We start from the raw sequence: 21,073 nt of genomic DNA on the forward strand, positions 1-21,073 counted from the left end.
AGAGATTGCTCTCAGGCAGATCCCCCTGAAAGCATATCTTTAAGATTGGAGGCTTGGCAGAGGGGACGGGGGTAGGGAAATGGCAGAATGGGGGGAGGGGATTAACAGGTACAAGCTTCCAGTTATAAGACACAGGATGCAATGTACAGCATTATAGGGAATATAGTTAATACTGCAAAAACGTCGTATGGTGACAGGTGTTCGCTAGATTTATTGTGATTACCTCGTAATATATATAAATGTTGACTCACTATGTTGTACTCCTGAAACTAATATTGTATGTCAACTGCACTTCAATAGCAAAATGCAAGGGTCTTTGTTTAAAAAAAAATGATAGGAGGCTTGTCCTCTGCTGGGTGTTTACCCTGAACTGTGTGGAAGAGGTTAAAGAACTCTGGACATCCTGGCGAGCAGAACTTAGTGTCCATTGTCAGTGCTGGCTCCAGCTCCCAAGCAACTGGTGTCTGAGCTTTATCTCTCTCCACCGCCTGAGAAGAGAGCCACCCCTCACATCTCTGTGTAGTCAGATTGTCTTTAAAAGCAAACAAACCTCTGTTATTTTCATCAGCCTTGTCTACGGTCCACATGTAGCTCACTTTCCATCCTGATCTAAAATTCATAAAATAGATCAAACTTCTTAATATAATCCTTTTATTGAAAAATTTAATTTTTCCTTTATTTAAGCTATTGGAACACAATTGCTTCTTGAACTGAATATACGGATCTCTAATCTTGTCAAAAAATTTAGGGGTGGCCTGATTATCTACTGATAACAACAGCTAAGTGTTGAGGTGGAGTCCATGCTATAGAATTCGTTTCAGTGGGCAATGCTTGACAAGTTTGGGGACCCAAAAGGCATACCAGCTTTGCCATGGAATAGTTACACTTTGGCTTGGTCAGGAAGAGGCTGGATTCGAAGAAAATAATCATCTGATCTGTCCGAAGTCTATGTTTGTACATTGTTAATGTATACTAGAGCCCATGTTTAAAGTGGCTGCATCCAGCCTCTCTATAAACACACACACACATTTCACAAATGAGCCATGTGAACACACATAAGCAGATAGAGCTGCTCAGGTGCTTAGTTTGCAAAGAGCAGGTCTATGGGAACCCAACCAGAGGAAGAAATAGAACACATACAGATTATTTCACCCGCTTTGTAAACTGTTTGTAGAGGAAGACCTTGGAAGGATTTATTGTCTGGGGGCAGTAGTGGTCTAGGGCTTAATTCCCCAAATCTGAGAACAGAAATTTCACCATGTGACTGTGGTAGTAGAAAGGCTCCCCTATTTCCACCTTCCCCAGCTCCATCCCAATCTGGAAGGCCTCTGGACAGAATCTACTCCTCCAGTCCCACCGTGCTTCCCATTGGGCTAGAGTCATTCTAGCACATGTGGATTCTCTGGATCTTGAGCTCTGTTGCCAAGTCTTGCATTAAAGATTAGAAACTAGTTTCCTTTCTCTGCTTCATCTGTCTGTAGGTTTTGTGGAAGGACCTGATGACTATTGTAGGAAGAGTCATAACCTAGGAGTCAGGAGACCTGGATCCGCCATGGGCTTGCTGTGTTGTCCTGGGATCCGCCATGGGCTTACTGTGTTGTCCTGGGAAAGTCACTTAACATGTCTGAGACACCTGCCTCATCTTACAGTTAAAGGCCTGGAGGAGATCAGTGCTTCCTGAGTGCTAGTCCTGGTCTGGGGAACTTTGAGGAATATAAGTTCCTGGGCCTCAGCCCCCAACAGGATCGCATTTGGAGGTCCGGGCTAGTGTTCCATAGTCGAGTGCTTCAACAGAAGATTCTTAGGCACAGCGTTATTTGGGAAGCACTGGACTAGATTAGCTCTGAAGGCCTTTCCAGCTCTCTAATTCTGTTCTAAGTGTGTACAGGTTTTAATGAAAGGAAAATGGTATCAGAACATAATGGTCCAGTGACAGGAGAAGGCAGAATGGGTTTTTTCACTCTGACTTTTGACTGTTGTGTCATTTCAGACGGTCATATATTGTGCTTAACCTTCCTGAGTGGGTGTCAGAGGGCAAACGCTCACGGCTAGGGTCGCCCTTGGTATGTCAGCACCCTAGTTGAGTGAGGGTCCTGCTAGCTTGTAACTTTGTGAAAACACGCAGCTACCCTCATGGTAATTCTGCTTCCATCATGTGATTCTGCACTGGCAGAAACCCCACGAAACAACATTAAGAATATTATTCGCATTGGATTAATGGAATAAGGCAAAAAGATTGGCACTAGGAGGAGGGGTTTCCCTCTAGAAGGTGGAAAGGAACGTTGACTGTGGCCTGGAGCTGGATTTATTGCTGGTTGAAGCTGAAGACCTCTCTTGAGGTCTCTCCCGTGAGATCTGAAATACTGAAGAACTTGGAATTATTATCTGAGTTTCTTCTGCTCTACATAAAATATGTGTAGATATCCTTAGAGCTGTTCGCGGTGCTCCTGCCAGGTGATATTAATATATGAGGACTATTGGCAGGTGAATTCTTTTAGATACCGCAGGTATATCCTTCCTCTTGCTCTGGATATTAATCTGGTTTTTGAATATGCATTCACCTCTCAGACTGACATAAGCCTCAGTTCCTGGTAGCTACTGTTTCTATACCCGATCCTCTGTCTATATGGAGCCCTAAGCTCTTGAGGCTAATCACTTAAATACATCTTCCCTAATCTTCTTTACCGGGTGGTGAAGAAGAAAAAAACAAGGAGGAGCCCGGAGAGTTGAAGGGAAAGCATAACCTCTTGGGCTCCTTGGTGTCCGTTTCTCCGTTGTTTGCAATCCATGCCAAGATGCCATCCTTCCTCGGTTTAAAGTGTCTGGGGAAACTGTGCAGCTCTGAGAAAAGCAGAGTGTCCTCTTGTGAGAGAGCCAGCCCGACGGGCTCGTACAGAAGGAGGCTGGTCGTGGAGGACGTGAGCATCACTGGGACCCCCCCAGCTGCTCACAGGCAGGCCACCATCACCCACTTGTTGTATCTGCATCCCGAGGCCTACTGCACCCTGGAGCACTTGTTTAGCTGCTTGGATCCTCCCGGTAAGTGAAGGAGCCCAGTCTGCACACGGCTTTGTGTTTTGTGATTGGCCTCTGAAGTACCATCTAAAGTCATTCTTCCATGCTTCATTCCTCAAAAGAAACACTATCCCTTACACATAATTAACAGGGGGAGGGTAGGAGGAAAGGAGACTGCAACCTGAGTAGAGCTATGGAGCTAAGTTCTGACGATATTTTCATCGATGATTTTATAATCTCAGCAGCCAGTGTTTGCTCTTTCCAAACTAGGAAGCGTGATGAAAAGGAAAGATCTCTAGCCATACTTGCTGTTCTTTCATATGTTAAAGCGTGGATTGAAAAGATATGTTCAAGGCAGGCTCTTGACGGTAGTAAAGAATGACCTCTGGAAAGGCGAGATTTCAATTGTGTTCCCGCCTAGGGTGCAGTCATCTTGTGCGATATTTACAAAAGAAAAAAGAAAAAGAGTTGTAATACTTGGAGAACTGGTTGAAGCTTCTTTTCGGTGAAGCTCATTAGAACATGGTCACCTGTCCATCTGCCCGGGACAGAGAGGGAGAAAGCCCAGCCTGTGGGCAAGAGTGACCACACTGGGGAGTTTGTACACTTTGAATTTATAATTAATGAAGATGATACTTAACTGCTCGCTCCTTGTCCAAATCAGGCTAAAATCAGTACAGGAGGCAAAGGCTAATTAGACATGGTCCCTGAAAAGGAGGAACATGAGCCAAAGGAGCCAGAAAGTTGATGGACATTTGGGTGGTTTTCACCTTTTTGGCTGTTATGAATAATGCTGCTATGACATTCACATACACGTTTTTGTGTGGACATGTCTTTTCATTTCTCTTGGGTCTACTGATAGGAGAGAGGTTGGCAGGTCACATGGTGACTATGTTTAACCTTCTGAGAAGCTTCCAGACTGTTTTCCAAAGCAGCTGCACTTTAACACTCTCATGGGCAGCATATGAAGGTTACGGTTTCTCCACATCCTCGCCGGCTCTTGTTGTTATCTGACTTGTGATTCTGCCCGTCCCAATGGGGATGAAGTAGAAGCTCACTGTGGCTATCCGGAGCTTTGACGGGGACGAGGAGGAGTGGCTGGCCGATCACCGCTAAGGCAGGACGGGGTGGGGAACCTGACAGCTCCTTAGTCCTCGCATTCCCCAACAGTCTCTGCTTCATCCTTTTTGGGGGAGCCTGGAGTGGGCATGGAGAAGCCATGACATCTGCTCCCAGCCACCTTGTAAGCTACCCTACAACTGTCTTCAGAACCAGCTGACCACACCTACCGCTCAAGTATCACGTTTCCATGCTGGTGGAAACCTAAATCCTTTTATTGAGGAGAAAAAGTTTATTCCACATGGGCGCCTGGGTGGCTCAGTTGGTTAAGCGACTGCCTTCGGCTCAGGTCATGATCCTGGAGTCCCTGGATCGAGTCCCGCATCGGGCTCCCTGCTCGGCAGGGAGTCTGCTTCTCCCTCTGACCCTCCCCCCTCTCATGTACTCGCTCTCTCTCATTCTCTCTCTCTCAAATAAATAAATAAAATCTTTAAAAAAAAAAAAAAGTTTATTCCACAGTTAGGGATACAAACTAAACACAAGCACTGGGTATTATATGAAAACAATGAATCATAGAACACTACATCAAAAACTTATGATGTACTGTATGGTGACTAACATAAAATAATAAAATTAAATTAAAAAAAAAACTAAACACTCAGGTTTCTGCTGGAGCTAACACTTTCTTGTGAGTGCTTCCACTGAAAGAGATTCAAATCAGATGTTTTTGGACTGAGCTGTTGATGCTCGTGAAAGAGATAAGGTCTGCCGGTAGGAGAAGGCAGGAAGTCAAGGGGAGACCAGTAAACCGTGGTTGAATGAGAGTGTGCTGGACAATGGCTTGTCAGTAGGTTCAATAACAAGAGAACAAACAGTATCAAAGAGAGCCCTGGCTAGAGGAAAGAGTAACCATTATTGGGGTCTCCATACCTCAGTGAAGACAGATAAGGAAATCTGGGGGATTAGTTTAGTGTGTGGCTTTGGAGTTGGACGTTCCAGAATTTCAGTACCAGCTCTTCTACTTACTAAATGTGTTATTTGGGGAAGTTAGTGTCTCTAAGTCACGGTTTCTCCAACCATAAGGTATGCAGAAGAATGCGTACCTTCTATGATTGCTGTGACCAGGTCCACCTCTAGGATATATGCATCCCTGGGCAAATTTTTTTTTGTGGGGCCCCTGTGTATATGAACAGTTTGAGTCACCCGAAATCAATGTGTCAACAGCCTGATCTTGTACCGTCCTGAGAGAGAAATATCATGCCAGCCTGAGGGAGTGATCACTCACCAAAATCCCCTCTTGGAATCGAGTCAGTTCCAGGGCCCTGAGATAATCCCATCGACAGGAGTCCTGGAGCTTCTCAGGGCATCTGGTCAACCCTCTGCACAGCATGGGAGAGACATAGAGGATCATCAGAGAGAGTTCCAAGGAGCAGGCTGCAGTGCTCCACCTACACATCACTGCTGGCTCTAGCTGGTCCCAGGCACCAGAAGGGGACTTAGACATTTTTGAAGAAGGTATGGTTTAGGGCCAGGAGCCCAGCCAAAGGGCAATATCGATTATGAGGATTAAATGAGAACATGCCTATCAAAACGGTACAGTACAGGGGCACATGTGAGCATCCACTAAATTTTAGCTATAATAGTAATACAATAACATAGTTTATTATTTTAAAAAATAATTATTTCTATTGTTTAGCTTCCACTGCTGTGAAGCAATGAAGGCCCAGGCTTTGTGCCACCGGGGCCCAGAACAATACAGAAAGTAGGATTCCCAGGAAGCCAGCATGTGTGCTCGGAGTATCCTGTTTGGGACAGGTGCTTGGAGGAAGTGCACCCTCCTGCAGCCGTGCATGTTCCTGGACTAGCAAAGCCGAGTGCTCAGGAGCAGCTCCTGGCAGGATGCTCGGAGATATTTGGCAAAGGCCTCCTGCAGCTGCCAGGAAGACTTCAAGATGCTACCAGCTTCCTGTTGTCGTCTGGTGTCAACTCCTACTCTGAGTTGTGCAGGCCTCCATGCTCTTCAAAGTGTCCCTACACAGATCTTTCCTTGGTCGTGCTCAAAACAACCCTCGCAAGTTGATAAGGAAGGAACTATTTTCTCCTTTTAAGAACAGGAAGGGAATTGGCAAAAAGTGGGGACATGGCGACAAAGCCAACATGGAAGCCAATACACAAAATAGCTTCTGCATGTGAATGTAATTCTGTAATTCTGTCTGTGACGGCAGTACCATTCTAGAAGAACCGCTGTCGTTCACTGAGGGCCTGCTATGTCTCAGACATTGTGTCCACTGCTTTATATTTTTTCCCCATTAAATATTCATAATAACTCGACAAAGGGAGGACTCCTTTTAGCCTCATTTTGTAGATAAAGAAACTGAGGCATAGGCTGCTACAAGAAACCTGCCAAAAGTCACATAGGTAGTGAGTGGAAGAGCTAGATTTGGACTTGATGCCAGTTTGGCTCAATACTCAAGTTTAGGGTCTTACTCATGTTGCTGTATGGCCTCAGCCCTACGAGCAGAAGGATAGATCATCCCTGAGATCTGCTGAGCATTGGCACACTTATCATTTTTAAGTAGTAGGACTAATTGAGTACTCTAGCAACTCAAATTTGAGGACTCTCATAAGATAAATTGTTTTCCCCAAGAAAATGAGCAAACATTTCTTTTCCCTGGTTCACAAACACAAGCTATCTATATGGGGTTTTCTCTTGGCTTTACCGTAGAAACTTAGATAAGTTTTTGAACCTGGGTTTCTTTCTGTCTCTGAGCTGCTGTGACTAGTGAAAACGAAAGAGCATATTTAGGGCAAATATCTTCTTGACAAACAAACAAGGAGAGACTGGCACTGTTATCAAACGCCCAAAGGATATCTGGAAAGTGTTCAGTGATTATGTTGTCAGCTGAATCCAAATCCCAAAGCAGAATGTTCTGGACTGGAGACCAGGGACCAAAGTAGACTTGGCAGTCCCCTCCCTGGAAAAATAATTCATATCCCTGAAGATAGGTGTTTTTGCTTCGTTTCAAGCACCTGCTGTGTCCTCCTTATTATGTTTAGTACACCCCTAGGGACTGTCTTCACTTGGGGTGGTCTCCCCAAGACTCAAATACTCAGATTTACCACATGACTGAGGGAACCTCATGGGTGTTTGTGCATTGTTGATTCTTAAAGTGATATCAACCTGTTTTCAAACTCACCATAACATAACACTATGATTCTGTAACTTTCCTTTTCATGTCCCCTTCTCACTCTATTCACTGTCACTAATCCCAATCCCACAGATAGACTTGTATGGCAAAGGGCCAGGGGAAGGGCTTCGATATCAAGGGACTTTGTTGTCTCCTTCAAAGGGCTAGTCTTCAGGACTCTGTGGAGCTTTTCTATCAAATCTTCCTGGTGGCATTGAGATGCTATGTTGGGAAAATGTTTTTAATACTTTGCAAACCTCGGACTCAGTTGTAAAGACCCTCCCTTAAATTTGAGAGAAGTGTTTGATCTGGCCATGAGAAACAATGTATCCCGAGAGATACTGCAAGAAAGAACCTCTGGTTCCTCCCTTCAGCCCTGCTGTCCTGACTGGAGGCTTAGACTCGTGTCTGTCCTGAACACAAAGCAGTAACAGGAATCTGGGGCTTGGGAGGGGCTGGCCTCAGTTTCTCCAGAATACTGGAGTCAAAAGCTTTGACTTTTATTCTACTGGGAATGGAAATGATGGGTGGTGGACAGTTTCCTCCTAAGTCTTGGGAAGGCACCGAAGGAGACAAATGAGAGATTTCATCTGTGTGGTAAATCTTTAGATCATTCGCACTTTTTTTTTCATTCACAGTTAGCAATGACCCCTGTTAGCTTCCCAAGGCTTCCTCTTCCATTAGTTTAATCATATTTCCCAGAATCATAGTTTCAAGCTCTTGACGGTCAGGCCCTGCCTTTCTATCACGTCCTACTGGTAACCCCCAAACGCCCACATCAGGCTTCTTTGTCACAGATATTTGAAGGCCCTTTTCCCCATGGGTCTCTCTCTGCATGACTGTTCTGCTGCCTGGCATAGGCTTCCTGCTTCCTCTGACTCTGAGGCAGGATTCAGTTTAAGCTTTTCCTCCTTTCGTCAGGCTTACCTTCCTTCTCGCCTCATCGTCCTCTGTGCTTCCGCAGCATCCTGGGCATATTTCTGTTAGAGTCGCCCATTTCTAAGCCTCTCTTCTAATGCACTGTGAGTTCCTCTCTCAGGGTATGGAGAGAGCCGCATTCATATATTTTTTTAAAGATTTAATTTATTTGACAGAGACACAGGGGCGCCTGGGTGGCTCAGTCGTTAAGCGTCTGCCTTCGGCTCAGGTCGTGATCCCAGGGTCCTGGGATCAAGCCCCGCATCGGGCTCCCTGCTTCGCGGGAAGCCTGCTTCTCCCTCTCCCATTCCCCCTGCTTGTATTCCCTCTCTCGCTGTGTCTCTCTCTGTCAAATAAATAAATAAAATCTTTAGAGAGAGACACAGCGAGAGAGGGAGCACAAGCAGGGGGAATGGGAGAGGGAGAAGCAGGCTTCCCGCAGAGCAAGGAGCCCAATGAGGGGCTCGATCCCAGGACCCTGGGATCATGACCTGAGCCTAAAGCAGATGCTTAATGACTGAGCCACCCAGGCGCCCCCGCATTCATATTTTTATTTGATTCTAGTACCTCGCTCGGAAAAGCCTGTAAATGTGCAAGTAAATGAATGAATGAATGTTTGCAGAAATCAGATCACTGTGTTAGAACACAAAGGGCATAAAATTGCCCCCCTGCCTTCCAGTAACTGAGGCTGGGTGAGGCTGCGTGGTACAGTGGCTGTGAGTGTCAGGCTATGGGGTCAGACCGCCCTGCCATGTTCAAAGTCCAACACCACTCCTTATTAGCTGTGTGACCTGGACGTGTTACTTAATATCTCTGAGCCTTGGTTTTATCACATGTCAAACGTGGGTGATACAGAAATATTATGAGGACTAAAAGAAAATATAGATATAGAAGAAGAAAATATACCAGCATTTAGTGTAGGTTAGAGTAGGTTCTCAGTCAGTGTGATGCCCCCATTTCTGCTTCTCTCCACCCCCAAAGTGGGAGAAGCCAAATAAATGGTTAGGTAATAAATACCATTAGTTTTCAAGGAAGGAAAGGTAACTTAGCAAGAGAAATTAGGATTTGAGCTGGAAAACAGAGAAGGTATCGAGAAAATACGAACAGAAGGGAAGGATCTCAGTAATATGAAAATAAAAAGAAAAAAATAGAAGACATTTTTCACTTGGTTTCCTTGCCTGACCATGCTTAGTCCACCCTTGTTATTTTGTTTCCTTGTTATTTATTTATTTATTTGGATCCAGGAATGTGGACAAGTAACTATTTTCAAAGGAAATGTTCCCATCTAATTTACTTCCTTGAGTAACTAAAAATGCTGAAATGCTCCACTAGTTTTAATTATATATGCTTGAAAACTAATCTTATTTAGTTGGTTAAGCATCCGACACTTGGTTTCAGCTCAGGTGGTGATCTCAGGGTTATGAGATGGAGCCCCAACTCAGGCTCCATGCTTAGTGCAGAGTCTGCTTGAGATTCTCTCTCCTTCTTTCTGCTCCTCCCACTTGTGCACTCTCTCCCCCCCCCCAAAAATAAATAAACAGATCTTTAAAAAAAACTAATCTTATTTAAAGTCAGAGGGTAAGGCAGTCTGTTTAAATTTATTGTCTGGCATTGTTTTTATCCTGGCTTTACAGAAACCCCTAATTTAGCATCATTTGATCCTAATGATTGTGGAGTATGGCCCTGGGCTCGGGACTATAGACTCCTGTTAACTGAGTGAGTCAGACATGAGTCTGGAATGGCCTTGGGATGCAAGACAAAGGCTGCCAATGGGAAGGTAGCACAGTGTGTGTGCTATTCCTTAGGATGTAGCAGCAGCCAGGAGGGCGAGGACCCCTTTCTCAGCCTTCGGAAGGCCCCACACCAAGAATGCATTCGAGGAATCCTTTGCAGAGTCAGAATTCATGGGCCCTTCAAATTTAAATATGCTAGAACTCCAGATGGACTATGGTATGCCTTAGAATTCTAGATGTTTCTTTTTTTTTTTTTTTTTTTTTATTTATTTGACAGAGAGAGACACAGCAAGAGAGGGAACACAAGCAGGGGGAGTGGGAGAGGGAGAAGCAGGCTTCCCGCGGAGCAGGGAGCCCGATGCGGGGCTCGATCCCAGGACCCTGGGATCATGACCTGAGCTGAAGGCAGACGCTTAACGACTGAGCCACCCAGGCGCCCCGAATTCTAGATGTTTCTTAAAGGGAGAAATAAAGCTTTGATATCGACACCCTCCTAAGGGAGTGGGAGATTGAGGCTCAGAGAAGTAAAATGACTTTCCCAGGGTCCGTCATATCATTCAGAAGTGAGAAAAATTAGGCTTCTTTCTCCCCCATTAACATTGCAGAAGAGAAGATCAAAGTGTTCTCAAATACTGTTTTTAGTTTAGCTTGAGATTCAGCTCAGGTGAAACGTTGCTGGGAAGCCTCTCCAGACTTCCCCTCTTTGGGGGCCCTTCCTGTACCACACAATTGCTGATTCATGGATGGACATATGTGTCTACATGTCTCCCCCTACCAAGTAGTAAGGTTTCTATGAGCAGGAACATGGCCTTGTTTCTCCAGCGTATAACACAGTGCTTGATAAATGAAGGCACTTCATACATTTTAAAAATTCAGACATAATTCACACGCCATAAAAACATACCATTTTAAAATGTACAATTCTGTGGCTTGTTTGGTATATTCACAGGGTTGTATAACCATCATTTCTATCTGTCTAATCCCAGGGCATTTTTATCACCCCTAAAACAACCCTGTATCCATTGGCAGTCACGCCCTGTTATCAGCACCGCCCCTCCCACCCTACCCCCCCCCGCCCAGCCCCCGGCAGCTACCCGTCTACTTTCTGTCTCTGTCTATGGATTTGCCCCTTCTGGAATTTCGTAGCAGTGGAATCATACAACATGTGGCCTTTTGTGTCTGGCTTCTTTCACTGCGCTTAGTATTTTCACAGTTCATCAGTGTCGTATCGCGTGTCTGTACCTCATTCCTTTTTATGGTCAAACAATATTTCATGGTATTGGATAGACCACGTTTTGGTTATGTATTTATTGAATGATGGACATTTGAGTTGTTTCTGCTTTTGGGGCATTGTGAATCTGCTATGAACATGGGAGTACAAGTTTTTGTATGGACGTATGTTTTCAATTCTCTTGGGTATGTACCTAGGAGTGGGATTGCTGGGTCATATGGTCACTCTATGTTTAACTTTTTGAGGAACTGCCAAGGCATTTTCCCCAGTGACTGCACTATTTTGCATTAAAATAGCACTTAATACAATTCTAAATTAAGTCAAAGCTCTTCTGCAAAAGTAGAATAACCAGTTTTCACTAAAATAAAAAATCCCAGACCTTCACCTCTGTTTATATCCTGTATCTTGGCCCTAATATCCCTATTACTTAAAGGTCTGCAAACACATTATGTATGGGAAGGTAGGACCATTACTCTGAGATAGTAATTGGCTGGTTTCCTTATTATGCTGCAGGTGCCCCCGAGTTTTGTTTGGTTGCTGTTTAGAGATCTTTCCTCACCCAAGTTCGGTAGCCAGAGATAGCAACTGAAATGAATCAGAGGACGTCAGAAATGATCTGACTCACAGGGCTCAGAAAAATCCAGCTCACAAAGGTCTACGTGCGGCCCAGTGGAGAGGGAGAATTCTCATGACAGAAAATGGGTCCCCACAGGAAAAAGATAAGCTTGGGAAGAAGAGCCAAATACTTGGAGCCTCCGCCACTCACCCTCCTCCCTTTCTGTCCGTCACTACTCAGATCATTTTGTAAGGTCATTTTTGTCATTGCCAGAATATTCCGGGGTGCTTAACATTTGCTCCTCTTGTGGGACAATTCCCAGTTCTGTTTCATATCACCCTTTTCCCTGAAGTGCTATCATGTGATTCTAGTAAGTAGCTGGATACGTTCATCTGTCATCTTTCCCTCAGGCAGGACCTGTCCTTGAAGGGTACAAACTCTGTAATCACTTGGGAGTCAGCCCTGCTGCCTGATTGTTCAGGTCATCAATAGATCCAGGATTATCCTTGATGAAAATACCATGTGATGTTAATTTGTTTAGTAATACTTCAACTGAGCTTGCTCTAACGTAGATCATGGTAAATTGGTTTACTTTTAAGAGTTTAGAGAGGATACAAGCAGCTGGTTCTAACACATGTTTGGTTAGCTTCTCTGTCTAGGTACCAGGAGTGGTCTAGATCATTTTCTGTCTGAGCAGCTGGTGAGAAGTGGTGAGCCCAATGCAGCAAGCATCCCTTCCCTCAAACCTTTATGGCATTTTCTCAGTATTTCTGATTCCAACCCCCCACTACCTCTTTAGCATGATTTAGGTACTTGGACCGTTCACTGAACTCAAATGTAAGCTCATCGAGGGCTTCCTTAATCTCTAGACCACTTTCAGCTTCTCAGCGGTGATGTTATGCATATTGTAGATGCTCAGTGAATATTTGTTGGCATAATTGATGAGTCAACTGTAATTTATTTCTCTTCACGATTCCCTGATTTTTGCCCACTTTGCTTTCAGTTGCGTGATGCTATGACTTACTGCCATTCTTGGGGCTTTAGTGCTCTTTCCTGGGTGTAAACGTAATAGCCAGCGAAGCGTGCTGGTTAAGGCTCAGCACTCTTACTGTATTTTATTCAGGAAGAGAAAAACTATATTGTGTAATCCAGATCCAAAGCCAAGAACAATTTAAGTTCTAAATATTTCTCTTCCTGTCCTCCCTCTAATCTTCCCAAACCCTAACAAATCCAATACCTATGCAGAGTGTTTTCTATCTTGCTGGGGACTGGTGAGGAGGGAGGAAGAATACCTTCTACCTCTTCAGAAACACAGCCAACCTGACACATGGCGTCTTGTAGTACCAGCACAGTCTCCAGTTGGATTGTAGAAATGTTCATCTCATGGATATGTGTAAATACAATAGGATGTCATTGTAAAATGACTCATTGCCATAGAACTTGATAAATGTTATAAATCACATCCTTCCCCCTAAAACAGAATGCAGGCTAACGGACATTTGGGGTCCTATTTGTTTATGAGGCGGTTGTTAGTTCTCACCCCTGTCCCCAGAGTTAATCCAAGTAGGTTCATTTACATATTCTAAAGGAAGAAGCATTAGCACAGTGTGTGTGCATACAAATTCCATTATGTTTGTACAGTAAAATCCAATGAATCATTGATTCTCTTGAGAAAAAAAAGAGTATATTATGTCTGATGAGCACATTTGGTGACTTCAGAGTATTCTATTTAGAATCTGTCTCTGATTTCAAGTAAAGGACTGTTTGAAAGTGATCAGAGGAGGAGCACCTGGGTGGCTCAGTCGTTAAGCATCTGCCTTCAGCTCAGGTCATGATCCCAGGGTTCTGGGATCGAGCCCCGCATCGGGGTCCCTTCTCGTCGGGAAGCCTGCTTCTCCCTCTCCCACTCCCCCTGCTTGTGTTCCTGCTCTAGCTATCTCTTTCTCTGTCGAATAAATAAATAAAATCTTTAAAAAAAAAAAAAGTGATCAGAGGATTGAGACCAATTTTTCTTTTGTATCATAAAAATATGAATAATTTATATACTCTTTTGTTTTGAACTCCCCCAAAAGCAGACCCTGAGACAAGGATTTGAGGCCAAGTTACTTATTTAGAAGGTGATCCCAGGAAACACTGGTAGGGGAGTGAAGCTAATAAAAGGTGAATTATCAAACTAGTTAACAGTGTGGGAAGCCCAAACTGAACTACTTGGGAACTGGGGGAGATGATGTAGGATATGCCTCAGAGATATCCCAGCTGGGGCATTGATCTACCCACCACCTCCCCATCTGTCATTGCCTGAAAGCAGCTTCTAGGTACATTAACTCACCCATCGCGATGTTTCTAGTAACCAGGTTTGAATTGTAGAAGTGAATGCCAAGGAGATATGAGCAAACAACAGAGGGGAGAATGGATAGTCTAAGAACATAAAGAAGTTTCAAAGGAACCCAGGAAATGCTGAACAGCCAGGCCTCCGGAAGTATAAAATTCCAGTCCCTTCCAGGACCATCGGTTCAGTTTTAGGGAATATCCTATTCTTCTCCCTCCCAGTTGGCTTCCTCTGACACTCTACCCCTCAGAATTTTGGTATCCACATGGCTCTGCGAGGTGGGTCCCTGGCCTGGCCTTACTTGACCTTTTAATACAGGGACCCATCACGGACTGGGACTTTTCTCTATGTCTCTCAGTTCAGATTCCCAAAAGTGAAAACCTATTGGCCCAGCCCATCTTTTTCAAGGCAGAATATAAATTGTAAGTGTTTGGCCAGCTGATGTATGGGTTTCCCAATCCCCCCACCTCTCTTCCAGTGTCTACTAATGATCCAGTCAGCCATGGCCAAGGCGAGCAGTCATATGGCTCAGTGCCTATGCAAAAGGGGGAGAATGGGAACAGAAGAGGGATGGATGGGGCAGGGTCCCCCAAGGCATATGGTTACATCTGGACAAGACTCTGTGTTGATACATGAAAGTCTTGTCATGAGGAATTTCATGCCATTTTCATGAATATATAGACTAAATAACTATAAAGATAAAGTAAAACCCTATGTAGCTAGCCTCTGAACCAGTGTATCATCTTTCTGCAGGAAAGATGCTGTGGAAATCCTAGATAAGAATAAAATAGCAACAATTTCAGTTCTTGAACTAAGAATCTGGAAAAAAATCAGTAAAAAGGCAAAGGTATGTCATCTCCCTTTTCTTAAAGAATGCTGGAGATACATTTGCCTTAACAAGTCTAAGAAACGAGAGCAGACGTATAAAAACAATGATGAGATTGTGCATCATTTCTAAGCAAAGATGAAGCAACTGGGTGATGTGCTTTCAGACTCTTCTAAGAGATGCCAACACTGAGAATCTTGGCCCATCTGGTGCAGGTCACTCTCTTCCTGCTGTGAAAACCAGGACAGTAGCCCTCTGGGACTTGTCTCCTACCCACATCCTGATTTTTGTCAGTCATAATATTGTTTTCACACTGCTCTTTGCCTTCTTTGCTCAGGACATTCCCATTTTCTTCTAGAACCATAACCCAGTAATTGTGGTATCAGGTCCATATTTAATAGAATTCGCTGCTCCTATTAGTGCCTTTACAAGAGCTGCACTCCTGAGTGCATGTTGACTCATTTCGTAATTGGCTAGATGTTGTTGTTAAGCTGTTTTCCCAAGAAGGGTGTGTGGATGTGTATTTCCTGAACCCCCTTGTGTTTGTGGTGGTTTGCCTGTTGCCCGTCTGAACATTTTGACTGCATGTAAGGTTCTTGAGAACCTTTCCTTCTCAAGATTTCCAAGTATTGCCCCATGGTCTTCTACACATCAGTGTTGCTGTTGAGAAGTTGGAGGTAAGCCTGAGCTTTTCTCTTTTTATGGGTTATAGGTTTTTTCTGCCTGGATAATTGGAAAATGATACCCTTTGAAGTTCAGAAGTTCAGGCTAGGACTTGGACTTAGCATTCTACGTCAAATTTTGCCAAGATATTGTATCTATACCCTTTAAATCTGCAAGTTCAAACTTACTTTCTTTTGTTTTTAAGATTTTATTTATTTATTTAAGAGAGGAAAAAGAGCACAAGCTGGGGGAGTGGCAGAGAGAGAGGGAGAAGCAGACTCTCCGCTGAGCAGGGAGCCTGATGCAGGACTCAATCCCAGGACCCCAGAATCATGACCTGAGCCAAAGTCAGTTGCTTAACCGGTTGAGCCACCCAGGCTCATTTCCAGGAAGTTCTTGTGGATTAATCTTTGAATATAGCTTCTGCTTCTTACGTTCTCCACATCTAGGACATAAGGGTTTTTTTAAAAGTCTTATTTTGAACATCTGTTGACTTCTTCTCATTGTTTGAGGTGCTTTGTTCTGCATTCACTGAGATCATTTCAAGCTCGTTCCTATTCTAGGAAATGGATATTGTATCAGTGTCTGTTCTGTTCTTTGGTGTTTCATTTATTGCTGTTGATACCATCTTGGTCCTCAGTGTTCATTCCTTATTTTTATCCTCTTTTCCTTCACCTCATTTTGTCGTGCCTTCATCTCACTCTGAAGCTCTTTTTTTTTCTTTTTTTTTTAATTTCATGCACCAATGCAACATTCTGCATCCATGCCCACTCCCCTTTCCTCTGGTCACCACACAGAAGCCAGGACAATCCTGGCCAGGAAAAGGGCATCAGATAGTACACCTTTCTCTGCTCAAAACCTCCAGGGGCTTCCTGCCTCACTCACTTATAAAACCCAAGGTCTTTGCCAGGACCTGTGGGCCCCAGCACCTCCAGCCTCTCTGGCCCCTATGGGGCCTTGAACATACCAGGTGAGCTCCACCTTATGACCTTCACTCTTACCGTTCACTCTGTCTGGGGTGCTCTTTCCTCAGATGTCACGGTGCTGGCGCTCCCACCCCCACCAGGCCTACTCAGATGACACTTCCTCAAAGAGGCTTTCCTGGGCCACCTGCTTACATTGTAAGTTAAGTCCCCCAGATTCAGTATTTTCAAAAGGCCCCTGATATCCTAAAATGGTTTTGAAAACTGGGGTTTTACCGTATTCAAGCCTGTCCTATTTTGTTGTAAACTGATGAAGAAGTAAGAAGCTAAACCATTACAATCGTTACTGCCTTTCCTCGTACTCGGTCTCAGTGTGGGGCAATTTCATCTCAGATGGAGCATCTCTCATCCTCACCCTGTGCCTGGCACAGAATTTGCAGGGCCCTCTGCAAAAGGAAAATGTGGGACACCTTGTTTAAAGTGCAGAAATCAAATACCATTAAATGTACTAAAATATAGGGGTTCCTGGGTGGCTCAGTTGGTTAGGGGTGCCTGGGTGGTTCAGTTGGTTAAGTGTCTGCCTTTAGCTCAGGTCATGATCCCAGAGTCCCGGGATGGAGCCCTGCATCAAACTCCCTACTCAGCGGGAGTCTGCTTCTCTTTCTCCCTCTGTGTGCTCTCTCTCTTGCTCTCGCTTTCAAATAAAAATAAATAAAATCCTAAAAATAAAAAGGTACTAAAATATAAAGCCTTTTTCCTTAGTCCACACTCTTTCTCACCTTGTCATAGTGTTTTTATTTGCTCCCAAATAAAGTAAAATTTTATTTTTTAATTTCTGAAAAAAATTTTATTTATTAGAGAGAGAGAGAACATGAGTGGGGGGGCAGAGAGAGAGGGAGAGAGAATCTGAAGCAGACTCCATGCCCGACGTGGGGCTCGATCTCACAACCCTGAGATCACGACCTAGCTGAAACCAAGAGTGGGCAGCCCAACCGACTGTGCCACCCAGGCACCCCTAAAGTAAAATTTTAAATTATTAACATGAATTGGACCATTCATGTTTATATTGTGCAGTGCTCATTTTAAATGCAAATAGAAGAGCATTTAGCTCATATGTGGAATCACTGAAATTACACAATCTCATAGATTGTAGATCCATATGTATTTCATTCTTTAAAGAAGAGTGGGATTCTACACACAGCTAACTCAACTATTTTAATTTTGCCTCTTGATGCACGCACATTCTGCCAGGGTGCTCTGTCTCTGCTTGCCGATGGAAGGAAGGGGGCAGTGGATTGTCCTACCTTCCTTTTCTTCTGTGTCATCATTTTCAGTATAAGTGGTTGCCTAATACAAGGAGGTAACATGAGTCAGAAAGGATAGGATAGGGTTCCTTGGTTGGTTGTTTTCCAGAACACCACTGCCTTCTTTTTGCATTTGAAGCAAGTATTCCAATTTGAATAGAAATTGACCTCTCACCACCCCTGTTTATCCAGTGGTAGATGTAACTGCACTTTACCTTGCCTTTGCCCAGAGTCTCCCTGAACTGCATGCATCGTGGGTCCACTGGAGTTCTGTGCTCATGGCGCCCTGTAAACACCATCTGCAGATGGGGCGGCAGGAATGACATCACACGTCCTGCATCTGTCTCATCTGCTCACATGCATGCTCCGTTGTCCCAGCGGATGTCATCTACAAAACACAAGTTCAGAGATAAAATTCTTACAAATATCAATGTGACAAGAGCAAAGCATTAAACCAAATGGAGGACCCTTCTGAGCACGGGTCCTGCATAACCACACAGGTTGCATGCCCTTGAAGCAGCCCGGTCCCCACCACCTCACAAGTGGAGCGTATTATTACTGTTCACAGAGGAGACTGCTGAAACCCAGAGACAGCAAATGGGCCCAAGTTTACTCAGACTATATGGCGGAGCTGGGATTCAAACCCTGCTGTGTTTGATCAGGCTGCCTGTGTGGCCAGTGTGAGAGTGGCGTAACCTACTGGGTAGAGGTAAGACATCAGGAGTTTTGACCCATTTCTAAGTAATTGCGTAACCTTGGACAAGTCTGCCTTAGGGCTTACTTTTCATCTTACATATACATCTTACAGGAAATTGATGCCTATTTTTTCCCCACATGTTCTAGTGTTTTCCAAACAGTGTTGGGTGCACAGCCCCTTCTCTCCTTGCACCGAGAACTGGAGAAACACACTGAGACATGTGTTGAGTGACAGGGGCGCCCTTCTGGTGGCAGCAAATGTGCTAATGGCTGGGCATGTGGCATGCTTCATTTGGCCTGTCCTACAGAGGATGGCTGAAATGTCAGAGGAGAATGAGAGAGAAGTTATTTTCTGGGAGTGTGCCAGAGTGGGCGTGGGCATAATTAGAGTTGTAAGGCTAAAAATGAGGGAGACGAACACAGGCTTTGTAAACCCTGCAACAATTCTTTGATCCAACTCCCCCAATTTTCAGCTTGTCTTCCTATGTAAACCGTAGAAATGCTAGTCCTTGAGAAGGATTCCACAGGATGGGTGATTGAATTGTATTTTAAAAGACGCAATATGTAGATCTGGTATACCATCCTCCCCTGTCCAGCCAAGCATGAGTCCAACAGGCCAAGGTTATGATGCTGTTTACCTAGCAGGGCCTATCATAAGAAGTCCAAGAACTAATGAAGGATAAGGTATCGAGAGAAGATTGTTCTATACAAACAAGGCGAAATGCAACATCATATCTATGATGCCAGGTTTTTTGGAAATGCCAGAGAAGTCAATGTGCATTGAGTGCATCTTGACTCAAAAAGCGTGTGTGTGTGTGTTGAGGGGGGGTGTGGTACAGGGAAAGAGAGGCTCTTTCATGACCTCCATGAAAGGGAAGGCCCAACAGAGCAAAGGGAGGGCCCGTGGTTTTGGATCTTTCCTTGTGTGTGAGTATAATATTATCTCATCCGATTGGTATGGGGATTAAATGAGGTGATAAATGTAAACAGACCAGAATGGTGGCTGACACATTATAAACATTCTGTAAATGGTGACAAAAGTAGTATTGAGAGTTAGTTAAGATGACTACCTGGTTACATTTCTTTTCAGCTTGCTTTCTCTCCAAGGTGAATTATGAGTTTGCATCTTGGCAAATACTTTCAAGCAACTGCTAAATTGACTTACGTATGAGACCGAATTTACTTTTATTTTATTTGAATTAGATTTTTAAATCAGTCTATTTGACTATAAAAAATGAAAAAAAAATGAACACTTATCTGGTATTTTGACTTACTATGATGAGCTAGGGACATTTATTGTTAATATTCATCAAATATTGCATTCCTACTTTGTGCCTATCACTATGTGACTACAGATACTCAAATGTGATCCCTTCCCTCGGAAAGCCTGGAGCCTTTTGCAAAAATAAACATGTAAATATTCAATGCACTGTAGTCAAGCCCAGAGCACTGGTGGCCCTAAGGACCAGGAAAAAGGGAGTGTCGCTAGGGAAACCATCCCAGTTCCAGATGACAGAAAGTGACCGTTGTTCTTCCCCACTACCTGTATTTCTACCTAGAAAATACTAAAGAAAAAAGATAAAGCTAATAATAAGCTTTTTTAAAGGGCCTTTTCCCAAGTAATTCAGAACTATTTCTGTATTTCTTGTGAACTTCTCACATGCCTCCAATTAGGCTAAAATCTGTGAAACTCTTTACTATCAAGAGATCCTTTGAATTCGGGTAATAGGTTCCAGTACACGTGTAGGGAAATGGCTTCTTTCATGCTCACTCTGCAGTTTATATCTTTAGTGGATTATTCATAGGAAGCTTTAAATATACCTTAGTAATTTTTCTTAAGCTGCAAACTATTGCTCAGGTCTAAATTCAGATCTGGCTTCTGAGAAGGACTGGGGGAAGTTTTGCATACAAATGTGAAATAATTCTACTTGAAGAATTCATGGAAAAGAACTTTGCTGGGCATCGATTCCGTGAGATTCATATGGAAAAAATCCTAGGAATTCTCTGTTGAGGACATGAGAGTAGGATCAAGAGGGCTCAGACATTTAGGAATTGGTCTCAGGCTGTATGAAACTCTGGAATCATCACTTGCAATAAATTTCCATTAAGGTCGCAGTGAATGTCCGGATGGTTGTTATTTTAGCCAGCTGAGAGGGGTTGCTTCTCAGATGTGGCAGCATGGTTTATAGCTGTGTTGTACATCTCATATTCATTCACCTCCTGCTTTACAGTCCAGTGGGCTAGGCCTGTGGTCCTTAGTCACTTAAAGAGCTGGCGGCAGCTCCAGCCTCCTCTGCAGAGAATCTGCAACATCAGATCTTGGGTGGGAACCAGGTATCTGCATTTAAAGCACCCCTAGTATATTCATCCCTGGAGATCTGCAAACTATACCCTTAGCGGTCTAGAAAATTGTGAAACCCTACTTGCCTTCATGGAACTCATAGCCTAGTGGTGAGCATGAAGCCATCACCACAATCCCAGATGGTTGGAGTTACTTAAAATGCTGTGTGGGATGTACATGGCTAGCATTTTATTCTATGTATCAGGGAAATATTTAAGTAAACTAATAAACATAGACACTTCCTGGACATGCCTACACCAACCCACCTAATTTGGAGGAAGGAGGCAATAT

At 43.9% G+C, this 21,073-nt stretch overlaps 1 protein-coding gene across 7 annotated transcripts in view; it reads left to right on the forward strand.

Annotated features, from left to right (window-relative positions):
- ABLIM1 (actin binding LIM protein 1) overlaps window positions 1–21,073 on the forward strand; it is a 291,491-nt gene that overhangs the window by 96,167 nt on the left and 174,251 nt on the right. For 5 of the 7 annotated variants that reach the window (XM_036075711.2, XM_036075712.2, XM_036075721.2 and 2 more), the window contains exon 1: window positions 2,781–3,039. The exons of the other annotated variants lie outside the window; for them this stretch is intronic. In XM_036075711.2, coding sequence (XP_035931604.1) covers window positions 2,796–3,039 — 244 coding nt within the window. In that variant the 5' untranslated portion in view covers window positions 2,781–2,795. Of the gene's footprint in view, window positions 1–2,780; window positions 3,040–21,073 lie in introns of those variants that run through there. 7 annotated transcript variants of the gene reach the window in all.

Source organism: Halichoerus grypus, chromosome 7, assembly GCF_964656455.1.
Source record: "Halichoerus grypus chromosome 7, mHalGry1.hap1.1, whole genome shotgun sequence".
Taxonomy (NCBI): Eukaryota; Metazoa; Chordata; class Mammalia; order Carnivora; family Phocidae; genus Halichoerus; species Halichoerus grypus.